This window comes from Hypanus sabinus, chromosome 27 (assembly GCF_030144855.1).
Source record: "Hypanus sabinus isolate sHypSab1 chromosome 27, sHypSab1.hap1, whole genome shotgun sequence".
NCBI lineage: Eukaryota > Metazoa > Chordata > Chondrichthyes > Myliobatiformes > Dasyatidae > Hypanus > Hypanus sabinus.
Genome location: NC_082732.1, coordinates 19,560,650 through 19,573,595, shown reverse-complemented (window position 1 = coordinate 19,573,595; position 12,946 = coordinate 19,560,650). Strand labels below are relative to the sequence as shown.

General features: G+C 38.8%; 1 protein-coding gene across 1 annotated transcript in view; it reads right to left on the bottom strand.

Annotated features, from left to right (window-relative positions):
- vps13d (vacuolar protein sorting 13 homolog D) overlaps positions 1-12,946 on the bottom strand; it is a 288,095-nt gene that overhangs the window by 196,448 nt on the left and 78,701 nt on the right. The window contains exon 24 of the mRNA XM_059951858.1: positions 3,699-3,881. Coding sequence (XP_059807841.1) covers positions 3,699-3,881 — 183 coding nt within the window. The remainder of the gene's footprint in view (positions 1-3,698; positions 3,882-12,946) is intronic.

Below are 12,946 nucleotides of genomic sequence, written 5' to 3'. Positions count from 1 at the left end.
GAACACATAAGAGCAAACATTACACTACATATCACCTCTGCAAAAGCATTCAAATAGGTGATCTTGTCTGTGTACCTCAAATAATGATGGGTCCTTGTATGAATTGACGTGCAAAATCAAATTCTCAGAAAAAGAAAAGGGAAAGTAAAAAAACTTAAATCAACATAAAATCACACATTCTAAAAGAGAAATGCATTTAAAATAATTCAACTACTTTAATTCTACAGTGAATGTGAGATAAAATAAATAAATAGCATGCTATCTTTCTTCACAGGATTGCGGCAAAATTTTGTATTTATTCTCAGAGCAGAACTATTCCTCTGAATCTGGTATTAATAAATGACTTATTTTGCACTGCATTACATTCAAAATTAATGGCCTAGCATGATATGTTAATATAATCAATTTCACATACAAGTGAAATTTAAAGAATACATTTTATACCACAAGTGGGAACGTTAATGCTGGATAATCCAGTCTTTTGAACTTCTGTCAAAGACGAAATAGTAATTATCCAGACAACCTCAATCCTGGGTCATGTACAGGATATAAGTTATTATCATGAAAACATGGCCTCCATTCTGGGTTATTCATAGCCCATCAGTCATTACCCGACAGCATAGCTTAAATGCCAACAAACTTGTAATTAGCCTGACAACACAGCCTAGATTCGATGCAGAATCACAAATCATTGTCAGTCTCAAGTCAGCTTTTGGACCACTTATTATTCTTACAAGACAGCTAAAATTGAGATTAGTTTCACACAGCTCATCTGTTATGCTGACAAAATCTTAATCCATGGAAATGCACCAGACACTCATTATCCTCACAGTGTAGCTATCACCCACTTCAAACAGGAACCTAATTATTTTGCCAACACTGCCTCAATTGTTTGAGAAATAACCCAAATAATTATCTTGCATTTAGTATAGTAAAACACAAGAATATAAGCTAAAGTATTCTTTCCACCTCGCAACTCACACAAAATGCTGGAGGAACTCAGCAGGTCAGGCAGCATTTATGAAAGTGAATAAATAGTCAACGTTTCAGGCTGAGATCCTTCATCAGGACCGGAAAGGAAAGGGGAAGATTCCAGAATAAAAAGGAGGGCAGAGAGGAAGGAGGATAAACTAGGTGATAGGTGGGTGTGAAAGGTAAAGGGCTGGAAAAGAGCTTTACACCTAGTTCATTTTTTGCTATCGCTAAATGCATCAAAGGCACAAATCAACAAGTTATCTCATTTATACAACTGTTATTCATTTACAAGCAGAGATCACCAATAGCAGTGGGCTGTTTTCCATGCACGGTATCACCAGCTTCTGAATTCACCCAAAGTGAACTGTCCATAGTTTTCAGAGGTGGAGTAAATCTCTGATTCCTGTTCTGATCAACAAAGCCAATGGCAGCATTCCAGGAAAAACTGGAGTTCCAAACACAATTCCAAACTTTTAGAAATCAACATTTCAAACAAACCCATATGTGGATTTAATCATCTAACAGTGCCCAAACTTAACATTAAATCAAAAATCATTCCCAACTTTTGAATCCATACCATTATACTTACAAAACATTTTGAGTTCCCAATTAAGTCTATACAGCTCAATAGCTATGCTCCACTAGCCTTTCTAAGTGAAACGGGAAGGAAAACGATTCCAAATTATAAATTCAGTAACTTTGAAGTTTCTCATACACAAATCTCATCTTCGTCATGACTCCACCTTACCTCAACCAATTCTTCAGACATGGCTCAGCTAATCTTTTCAGCCTCCCAATATCAGCTGATGATCTTCCTTTCCTCACTGCACTACCAGTTGCTTTGTTGTTTATACTTTCTCAAACCACTGTTCTGTGCTCCTTTTCCTCAGCCTTGAAAGTTCTCAGAATATATATCTGCAACACTAATTTCAGATGTTGTATTTAATGTAATCTTCATTTTCATACCTACAGTGCCTCTAAAAAGTATTCAGCCCCTTGGAGGTTTTTCAAGTTTGATTCTTTCACAACATTTAATCACCGAGGATTCACTTCGTCATTTTTGTAACTGATCAACAGAAAAAGGCTCATGTCAAAGTGAAAACAGATCTCTACAAAGTGAACTAAATTAATTACAAATATAAAACACAGAATAATTGATTGCATCAGTATTCACCCTCCTTTAATAAGACACACCAAATCATCACTGGTGCAGCCAATTGGTTTTGGAAGTCACATAATCAGTTAAATGGAAATCTTTTTTGGAGACCTGGGTGCAGTCAAGGTGTTCCAATTGACTAGTAAAAATACACCTGTATCTGGAGGTCCAACTGCTGATGAGTCAGTATCCTGGCAAAAACTACAACATGAAGACAAAAGAACACTCTAAGCAACTGCAAAAAGGTTATTAAAAAGCACCAGTCAGGAGATGGATACAAGACAATTTCCAAGTCAATGAAAATTAACTCAGACATCAAGAGATGGAAAGAATATGCCACAGCTGGAAATCTGCCCAGAGCAGGCCATCCTCAAAAACTGAGTGACTGTGCAAGAAGGGGACTAGTGAGGGAGGCCACCCAGAGACCTATGACAACTATGCAGGAGTTACAAGCTCAGTGGCTGAGATGGGAGAGACTTCATATACAATTGTTGCCTGGGTGCTTCACCAGTCACAGCTTTATGGGAGAGTAGCAAAGAGAAAACCACTATTGAAAAAGACCATCAGAGTAAATGTGTTAGCCAAACACTGCACATCATCAAAATTGCACCATTCCTACCCTGAAGCATGGTGGTGGCTACATCATGCTTTGGGGATGCTTCACTGTAGCAGGCCCTGAAAGGCTTGTAAAGGTAGGGAAATGCAGCAAAATACAGAGGAAATCCCGGAGGAAAACCTGATGCAGTCTGCAAGGGAACTGTAATTTGGGAGATTCCTTTTCCAGCAAGACAAAGACCCCAAGCATAAAGCCAAAACTACATACGAAAGGCTTAAAAACAACAGTTAATGTCCTGGAGTGGCTAAGTCAGAGTCCAGACCTCAATTCAATTGAAAAATTGTGGCTGGACATGAAAAAGCTGTTAACTCATGATCTCCATACAATCTGACAGAGCTTGAGCGGTTTTGTAAAGAAGAAATGGGGGAAAAATGCAGTGTTTAGATGTGCAAAGCTGATAGAGACCTATGCACACAGACTCAAGGCCGTAATTGCTGCCAAAGGTTCATCTACTAAATACTGACTTGAAGATGGTGAACACGTCACAATTATTTTGTATTTTATATTTGTAATGAACTTCGATCACTTTGACACGAAAAAGTCTTTTTCTGTTGATCAGTGTCAAAAACAGCTAAATTTAATCCATTCTGATTCAATGTTGTAAAACAATAAAACATGAAAACTTCACGGGTCTTGAATACTTTTTATAGGCACTGTATAGGTTCAATTTAAGACTACTATTCAGTGCATGGACCATCAAAATGTTGAAGATTCAGAGGTGGCTTGGCAATTTCAACCTATAATGATTATGACAAAAAACTGCTCTACAGCCTCAAGCATTGTGTTCCATTTCAAAACACTTGACTCCTTTTCATAATGAGCTGAGGGATATGTCCAAAACATAAAAGGCAATAAATTAAATGAGGAAAACTGGCTAACAAAAATAAGCAAGAAAAGGAAAACTTTTTTTGTACCAGCTTAGTGAGAAGGAAATGAATTTTTTTTTTCTACCTTGTTTTGTAGCGAGAATGTCCCAGGTGACCTAGCAAACAAGAATTGGTTCTTCACTTTTAGTTTACCAAGGTTTGCCACAATCAGCTGGTTTGATCTGGAGCTTTCTGGAATCAGGAGAACTGGTGCACCAGCCTCGATGTCAAGCAGGATTCGAGAACCCCTCTGTGCCTTATCTCGCACCTAGATTCCTCAAAGCAAGAAGGGATGGAGAAAAAAATAATTAGTGACTACGTGAAACAAATGCTTAAAATACTGCAAATTTAGATTAGTAGGTGCCTTGGAAAAGGAAAGACAAGTCTGCATTCTAGGTATAAGCCTTTATAATAAATTCTAATGTATTTCCGTATTTTCATGCAAGTGCCTGCAAGAAAATGAATCTCAGGGTACTACAGTGGCATGCAAAAGTTTGGGCACCCCTGGTCAAAATTTCTGTTACTGGGAATAGTTAAGTGAATAGAAGATGAACTGATCTCTAAAAATCAAAGTTAAAGATGAAACATTCTTGTCAACATTTTAAGCAAGATTAGTGTATTACTTTTGTTCTGTACAATTTTAGAGTGATAAAAAGGAAAGGAAAGCACCATGCAAAAGTTTGGGCACCCCAAGAGATTTGAGCTCTCAGATAACTTTTACCAAGATCTCAGACCTTAATCAGCAAGTTAGGGCTCTGGGCTGTTCACAGTCATTGTTAGGAAAGGCCAGGTGATGCAGATTTCAAAGTTTTATCAATACCCTGACTCCTCAAACCTTGTCCCAACAATCAGCAGCCATGGGCCCCTCCAAGCAGCTGCCTAGCACTCTGAAAATTAAAATAACTGATGCCCACAAAGCAGGAGAAGGCTATAAGAAGATAGCAAAGTGTTTTCAGGTAGCCGGTTCATCAGTTTGTAATGTAATTAAGAAATGGCAGTTAACAGGAACTGTGGAGATCAAGCTGAGGTCTGGAAGACCAAGAAAACTTTCCAAAAGAACTGCTCGTAGGATTGCTAGAAAGGCAAATCAAAACCCCCATTTGACTGCAAAAGACCTTCAGGAAGATTTAGCAGACTCCGGAGTGGTGGTGCACTACTGTGCAGAGACACCTGCACAAATATGACCTTCATGGAAAAGTCATCAGAAGAAAACCATTCCTGCGTCCTCACCACAAAATTCAGCATCAGACATTTGCAAAGGAACATCTAAACAAGCTTTATGCATTTTGGAAACGAGTCCTGTGGACTGATGAATGGTAAAATGGAACTTTTTGGCCGCAATGAGCAAAGGTATGTTTGGAGAAAAAAGGGTGCAAAATTTCTCGAAAAGGACACCTCTCCAACTGCTAAGCACGGGGGTGGATCGATCATGCTTTGGGCTTGTGCTGCAGCCAGTGGCACAGGGAACATTTCACTGGAAGAGGGAAGAATGAATACCAGGAAATTCTGAAAGCAAACATCATACTGTAAAAATTCTGAAGATGAAAAGAGGACAGCTTCTACAACAGGATAATGATCCTAAACACATCTCAAAATCCACAATGGACTACCCCAAGAGGCGCAAGCTAAAGGTTTTGCCACGGCCCTCACAGCCTCTGTGTGTGTGTCCCTTGAACTCCTAGTGGAGTCATCGGGGCACCGTCATGACAAGCTTTTTGCACCGATCTTTTTGGTGATTGCTCATTGTACTGTGTGTCTTGGGCATCTGAAACCTGGCGGAGCCCATCCCTCTCCATGAGTTTTTTTTTACGAGGTCGAGTTGTTGAATCCACACTCAACCCAGGCACGGATGGAAAGCATACAAGGGAGCTGGCCGGATTTGAACTCAGGACCTCTCGTCCTGAAGCCCAGCACTATGCCATCAGCCCTCACAGTCCCCTGACCCAAACATCATTGAAAATCTGTGGATAGACCTCAAAAGAGCAGTACATGCAAGATGGTACAAGAATCTCACTGAACTAGAAGCCTTTTGCAAGGAGGAATGGGCGAAAATCCCCCAAACAAGAATTGAAAGACTCTTAGCTGGCTACAGAAAGCGTTTACAAGCTGTGATACTTGCCAAAGGGGGTGTTACTAAGTACTGACCATGCAGGGTGCCTAAACTTTTGCTGTGGGCCCTTTTCCTTTTTTGTTATTTTGAAACTGCAAAAGATGTACATTAAAAAAAAGTAATCTTGTTTAAAATATTAAAGAAATGAGTCATCTTTAACTTTATGCCTTTTGGAAATCAGGTAATCTTTTACTTGCTTAGCTATTCACAGTAACAGAAATTTTGACCAGGGTGCCCAAACTTTTACATGCCACTGTATATGGCAATATATACACAGTTTAATAATAAATTTATTTTAACTTTGAACCTTACAATCAGCAAGACGTATGATTAGATTTCAATTACCTTGATGTAAGAGGCTCGAACTACAAACTATTCTTGCCACTGTGGCATTTTTACAGAACTGTCTAAAACCTCCTTAAGGACTCTTACTTTGTCTTGGATCTTCCTCATCTTTACTGGCTTCTCAAGACCTATATTTCAGCAAGGAATTCTACTGCTTTCCTCTTACTGGCAGGTGATATTGAAACAAAGAATTCCAATGCCCCACCCCCACCATTTTATTTGTAGTAGTGTGATCACTTCAGCTGAGTATAATGTTTTCTTAAGAAGTTGTCTACCGCTGAGAAAAAAAGAACTCTTGATGGACTATTTTACAACGACTTTCTTATCTTGCAAAGACCCATTTAACTTCACTATCCATTTCTCCTCTAGAGAGCTCCAGACTTTTTGCTTCATTATAAATGTAGTCAAGTGTATGGTCATTCATTTTTAAAGAAGGAATAAAAGCACACACTATTTTCTAAATGGGTAGCGAATTCAGAAATTGGAGATGCAAAGGGACTTAGGAGCTCTAGTGCAGAATTCCCTGAAGGTTAAATTGCAGGATGAGTCAGTAGTAAGGAAGGCAAATGCAATGTTTCCAGAAGAGTAAAATATAAAAGGAGGATGTAATGCTGAGGCTTTATAATGCACTGTTCAGACAGACTTTGAAGTATTGTTAGCAGTTTAGGGCACCCTATGTAAGAAAGGATGTTTTGGCATTAAAAAGGGTTCAGAGGAGGTTTACAAGAATAACCTGGAGAAAGACAAAGTTTATACATGAAGAATATTTGATGCTCTGGGCCTGTACTCACTAGAATTTAGCGATTAAGGGAGATCTCACTGAACCCAACTAAATATTGAAATACCCACATAGAGTTGATGTGGAGAGGATGTTTCCTTATCATGGGAGAGTCTTGGACCAGAGGGCACAGCCTCAGAATAGAAGGATGTCTCTTTAGAATAGCAATGTAGAAGAATTTCTTTAGCCAGAGGGTTTTGAATTTGTGGAATTCATTGCCAGAGAAACTATGGAGCTATAAGTCATTAGTCAAAGGTTGCAGGAAGAAGGCAGGGTTGACGGGGAAAATACAATAGCAATAATCAAATGGCCTAGCAGTCTCAATGGACCAAATGGCCTAATTCTGCTCCTATGTCTTATGTTCTTATGGAGTTTGCTGCTGTCATAAAAACAGAAAAAGAAACAGAAGATTATGGAAATATCCAGAACAGACAGCAACTGAGGACATAAACAGAGCTGCAATTTCATATCAATAATCTTTCAAGTTGCACGGTGGTGAGAATGAAGGCAATGTTTATAATAAGGAGATTAACTGACCAGCAATAGTACAGCAGCCAAGGTAGAGAAAGTGGGTCTCTTGTGGTTGACCTCTGAGGCACAGTGCTAACAAAGCAATGCTGGAACTATACTGTATATTCTGTATCTCTATAAGTGCAAGACACAAAACACTACAATTGCTTTAATGAAATAAAAGTTAATGTTGGTGTACCAAACAGCCCAAACAACATCTGTCGAGACAGAAAAGCAGAGCTGATATATGTTGATCTTATGTCATCAGAAGCAGCTAGCTCTGATTCAAACAAGAAAAGCCGGTTGTTTGAATTCAATGTTTATTCCTGAGGAATGCCAGCATCCACATTCAATGCATCATTCGTCTTTATTTCCTGCAACTGACAATGCAATGCCACCAGGAGGCAACTGTCCCTCCCCTCTCATTTCAGCATTTCAAAACGTCTATACTTTCTGCCACTCTGCTGTTCATCATCAACCATTCACCTTGTTATGGTACCTCATCATGTAAGAGATATCCTTTTATTTCCTTTCCCAACATCTAGGAATCTCAAAGCACGAGAAACATTACCTTACTCAGGTTGCTTCAATTTAGTGCATTTAATCTTCCACAATGGGAAAACCACAACATTTCATTCAACAATGAAGAATAATCCTGATCTTCTAGCTGCCGCCTAACACTTTTAAGTGTCCATTGTGCATCCAACTCCGATTTCTCTTGTCCTTGCCTTCTTACACAGGTAGAAAATAAACACAATAAACAGCAGAGCATCTTCCAACTTCTGTGACTAAAGCAGCTTCACTACCATTCTTCAGCTGACACATATACCTGCCTCGGTCTCCTCCTATGATATATACTCTCCCATTTCTCTCTCCACCTCAATCTAAAACACGTTTAATTTCTAACTTTTCCAAACTCAGGTGATGAATAATTAATCTCCATACCTGCTGCCCAAGCTACTGAGTAACTCGAGCATTTTCTGCTTATATTTCAGACTCCCTTTGGCAGTTTTTGGGTTTCTGGTGCTCACATAAGAATTTCTCTTAAAGACAGTACATTTTCAATTATGCTGAATTAGTTGTTTTCTTGTTGCCATACATATTCATATAATTATGTTACACAAGAAAATACATTGCTCATTGTGATTGCCAGTCTCCAGAAGCATTTCTGGACTAAAATTGTAATTTGTAACAGAGCAGATGGTTCAGTGTTGGAGATAACATCAAGTTACTTTGATTGCTCCTGTATCCTATCTATGAATGGCCAGAACCAACATGGGAAAACTTCAGGTGTTGCCCTTTGGGTCATAGCTCAAAGGCACCACCTGTGGCTGTTTAAGCAACATGACTCATTCCGTAGTAGCAGTTTTTCATTCTATATCGTTCAACAGCGGAGATACAAGACTTGACAATATGGAGAAAGCTTCACCTTGAATTCAGAACATTGTTAGCAGAGACAATAGTTGGTGAAGATGATCAGATTATGCATTTCTTTTGACTGGCTATGATTGCTCTTCAAATTCTGTAGGCGCTCTAGCCAATAAGTTCACAGATAACCTCATAACAGATGGGTGTACATGCCAAAAATACTAACTGACTACACAGCTGAAACTAGAACGTGTTGCAAAGCAGTTGAAGCATAAACGTCTGTGACAACATAAATTGAGCCACAGGTTTTTTCCCCCTCCAGGGGATTGTTCAGAATAATTTTTATTCAACACCAACAGCAGAACATGAGCTGGTACTTTCAATTTCACCTTTATTGTTGTTCCTTTTCCAACTATAATAAAATTTGCTTAAGAATAGCCTTGTGGCTTTATCTGTAGGTTTAAACACTTTATTCTGAATATGCCTTTGTTATATCAATGAGGACATAAATGTACTATTTATCTCTATACATCTGAACATTATCACTCACTTTAAGGTCTTCCTAGATATGAATTTCAAACTTAATATCCTGCATGCAAACTCATTTAAAAAAATGAAAAACAAGCAATGAATATTAAATACATTCAAATGTTTCTACACTCAAATTCAATTAATTATGAAAGTCAATTACCACCTCTCTATTCAAGATCTTCATTTTCCCTCACACTGCATATCAAGTCTCCTTTCCCATTAATTGTAATATGTTGCAAGAAGTGTAAGGAAAAACATACCATCAAAAAATTAGCTTGAAACATTTTTATTGAAAACTGCTTCAGATCACTAAACCGTAAAAAAAAAGCTAGAAAAGCATTCAAATAAAATTAATGTTTTTGTATTCAGAATGTCAAAACATACACTTTCTTCAGAGACTCAAACTGATGTTCTGATTTTTTGTGTGCAAGCAACATACATTTCACCTACACTAGAGACAAACTAGTAGCCTAAAAGACATTCTCATCCACTTTTTCCACAATTTGAAATTGATGACTTAGGAACAAGAAAAGGAGGAGTAAGCCTACTTCTTCATTTAATAAGTTCATTGCTGATCCATATCCTTTGAGATATCTGCTGTCAGAACTCAGTGGCCAACGTTCGACTGTCTTTAAAAAAGGGTGAACCCTTGCAAGGTGGAAGGCCTCGAGGGAGTACCTGGTAAGGCTCTGAAAACTTGTGCCAACCAACTGGCGGGAGTATTCAAGGATATTTTCAACTTCTGACTGCTATGGGCGGAAGTTCCCATTCTCTTCAAAAAGACAATTATACCAGTGCCTACGAAGAATAATGTGAGCTGCCTTAATGACCATCACCCAGCAGCACTGACATCTACAGGGATGAAATGCTTTGAGAGGTTGGTCATGACTAGACTGAACTCCTGCCCCAGCAAGGAGCTGGACCCACTGCAATTTGCCTATCGCCACAACAAGTCAACAGCAGATGCAATCTCAATGGCTATTCACACGGCTTTAGACCACCTGGACAATGATTCTGATTCTCATCCTGATCCAACCTTGGCCTCAAAACTAATTTTCCACTTTCTCCCCAGACTTATGCACTCCCTTGTAGTTTAAGTAATAAACACAAGAGATTCTGCAAATCTGGAAATCCAGAGTACTAACTACACACAAAAATGCTGGAGGTACTCTGCAGGTCAAGCAGCATCTAAAGAAACAAATAAACAGTTGGCGTTTTGGGCCGAGACCTTTCAGCAAGACTTGGACTTTAAATGACTGTTAATTTCTTGAATATATTTGATTATGCACAGTGCAGCTAACAGAGGTGCTACTTCAATGCACCAGAGATCTGGGTTCAATCCTGAACTATCCCACTAATCAGTGAACATTGTCTGCATCACCATCAATGCAAGCTCTTCCTGCTTTAAGTATAGAGAAAGATGCATTGGCTGGTTCTCATGATTGCTTTGTAAAGTTACATCATACCTCTCAACATTTCCATATCCTTCCTAGTTATTTTCAGTTCCTGTACACTAACTTTCTGTGATTCATGTACTTGGTACCCTATTCCATTTAAATAATAACTTGCTTTTTTCAATTTCTTTCCAAAGTGGATAACCTCTTACTTTCTCATATTTTGTTCCATCTGGCAACTTCATCTTCTTCAGCTTCATCTACCGAACATCTCCTTCCAGACTCTGGGCGATCCTCAATTTGTTAACTCACCTATTTTGCATAATCAGCAAATGCAGCTACAGCTCATTCAATCCCTTCATCCAAGATTATAAATAGCTGAGGCCACATCTCTGACTGTCATTAGAGGAGTTAAAACAGAAGTTATCTATGCATGAGTCACTGATGCTGCACTTTCAAATGTTGTCAAGTGGAATACACAAGGATGAATCCAATACTAGCTGGTTACTGTAATCTGTTTAATCAACAACACATTAGCATTTTAAACAGCTGAGCAGGAAATCAAACAGACAAGCGATTGCAACTTGCCAAAAAACTCAACATTTTAAAATCATCACAGCTTTTCAGTTTAGCACCATTTTAAGTGTTACTTTTAATTAACAGTAAAGTCTGCTAAGAAGCAATTATGTTGGTTGATTTTTACAGTATATAGCCAGACACAATGACTGAATGTACAAGTACAAATTACAATATGGTAGCTTTACACACAGGCACAAGTGCTAATTTAAAGGGACCATATAGAGTTCAAAGAGACCACAAGCAGCATAATACAGCACATCAGAATGCTGATTACCTTTGGCTTCACCATGAAAACCTCTCAAGAATGTAAGGCCATCTACTTTGATGCATAACACAAAGTGTATTTTTTAAAAAAATGCCAGATTAGGGAATGTTGATATTAAGCACACAACTGGACTGAAAGCTAACATACAGGTGCAACAAGGAATGAGTTGCAAGTGAATTTTGGTACAGAGTAAAGAGGTTGCCAGCCGGTGGTGTAATGGCATCCACACCAGACTTTGAGGCAAAACGTACAGGGTTCAAATCTGGTTGGCTCCTTGCATGCTTTCCATCTGTGCTGGGTCGAGTGTCAAGCTAGTAACTTGGCGCCGTAAGAAAACAAAGATGCTAAAGAAACAGACAAGGTTGCCACCCGATGCGTCACATGGTGACGAAAGGAACAACAGTAAAGAGGTTACGACATTATAAGGCATTGGTGAGGCAGAACCTGTGAGCATTTTGCAGAGTTTTAGTCAGCTTTCTTTTTAAAAAAAAGTATGAATTTATTATAGAAGTGAAGCAAAGATCTCCTACATGGAGGGATCATCCAGGGATGATGGGATTACCGGATGAGGAGAATCATACACTAATCCTGTATTTTCAAGTTCAGAAAACAGGGTAGATGGAGGGAGGTTCATTCCCGGCATAGAATTCTAGAACTAAGGGATCATAGTCACAGAATCAAGTGTTAAAGTAAAAGATCTGCTATGGTCTTCCTGGATATATATGCACTTGAACAGAACAGCTAAAGATATGGTAATTTTTGTGCTCAGATCTTCACCACTGCAGCTGGGATGTTATCTAGCCTTTGCAATATCCAATGATGTCAGTAGTTTCGTAATACTGCATGGAGTGAATCAAATTGGCAAAAATCTGGTTTCTGTGACAGTGGGGGAATTGCAAAAGGATAATGAGATAGATCACTATCTCAGAACTTCTAGATGAATATGGATATGAATGCTTTAATCTTGTCTTTGTTGCTGCCGATCTTGAGAAATAGCTCTTGGAATTACCTCCTTTTGTTAGTGTTGAAATGTCTAACACCAAGCATAACTAGATGAGACAGGTCTTGAGCTTTGATGTAATCTTTGGCAATGGGATTGCTAATTTTAATTCCATGTTTTTGCTGCCTAGCATTCATGCTGCAACATCACCGAGTCAACACCTCATTGTTAAGTATGCTTGGCGTGGCTCCTGGCATGCCCTTCTGAACTCCTCAATGAACCCATTAAATTGTTGATGCACCAGAACATCAGGGATGATTCCCATGCTCTCCCTTCGAAAAGGATGATGAGATATTTTATACCTGAGAATTCAGATTGTGTCTCTGGTCAATGTCTCATCCTAAAGATATCATCTCTAACATTGAAGCACTCTTCAGGAACTCGGTGCAATGTTAACCTAAATTTTATTGCTCAAGTCTCTGGTGTAGTACTTGAATCTACAACCTTCTAACT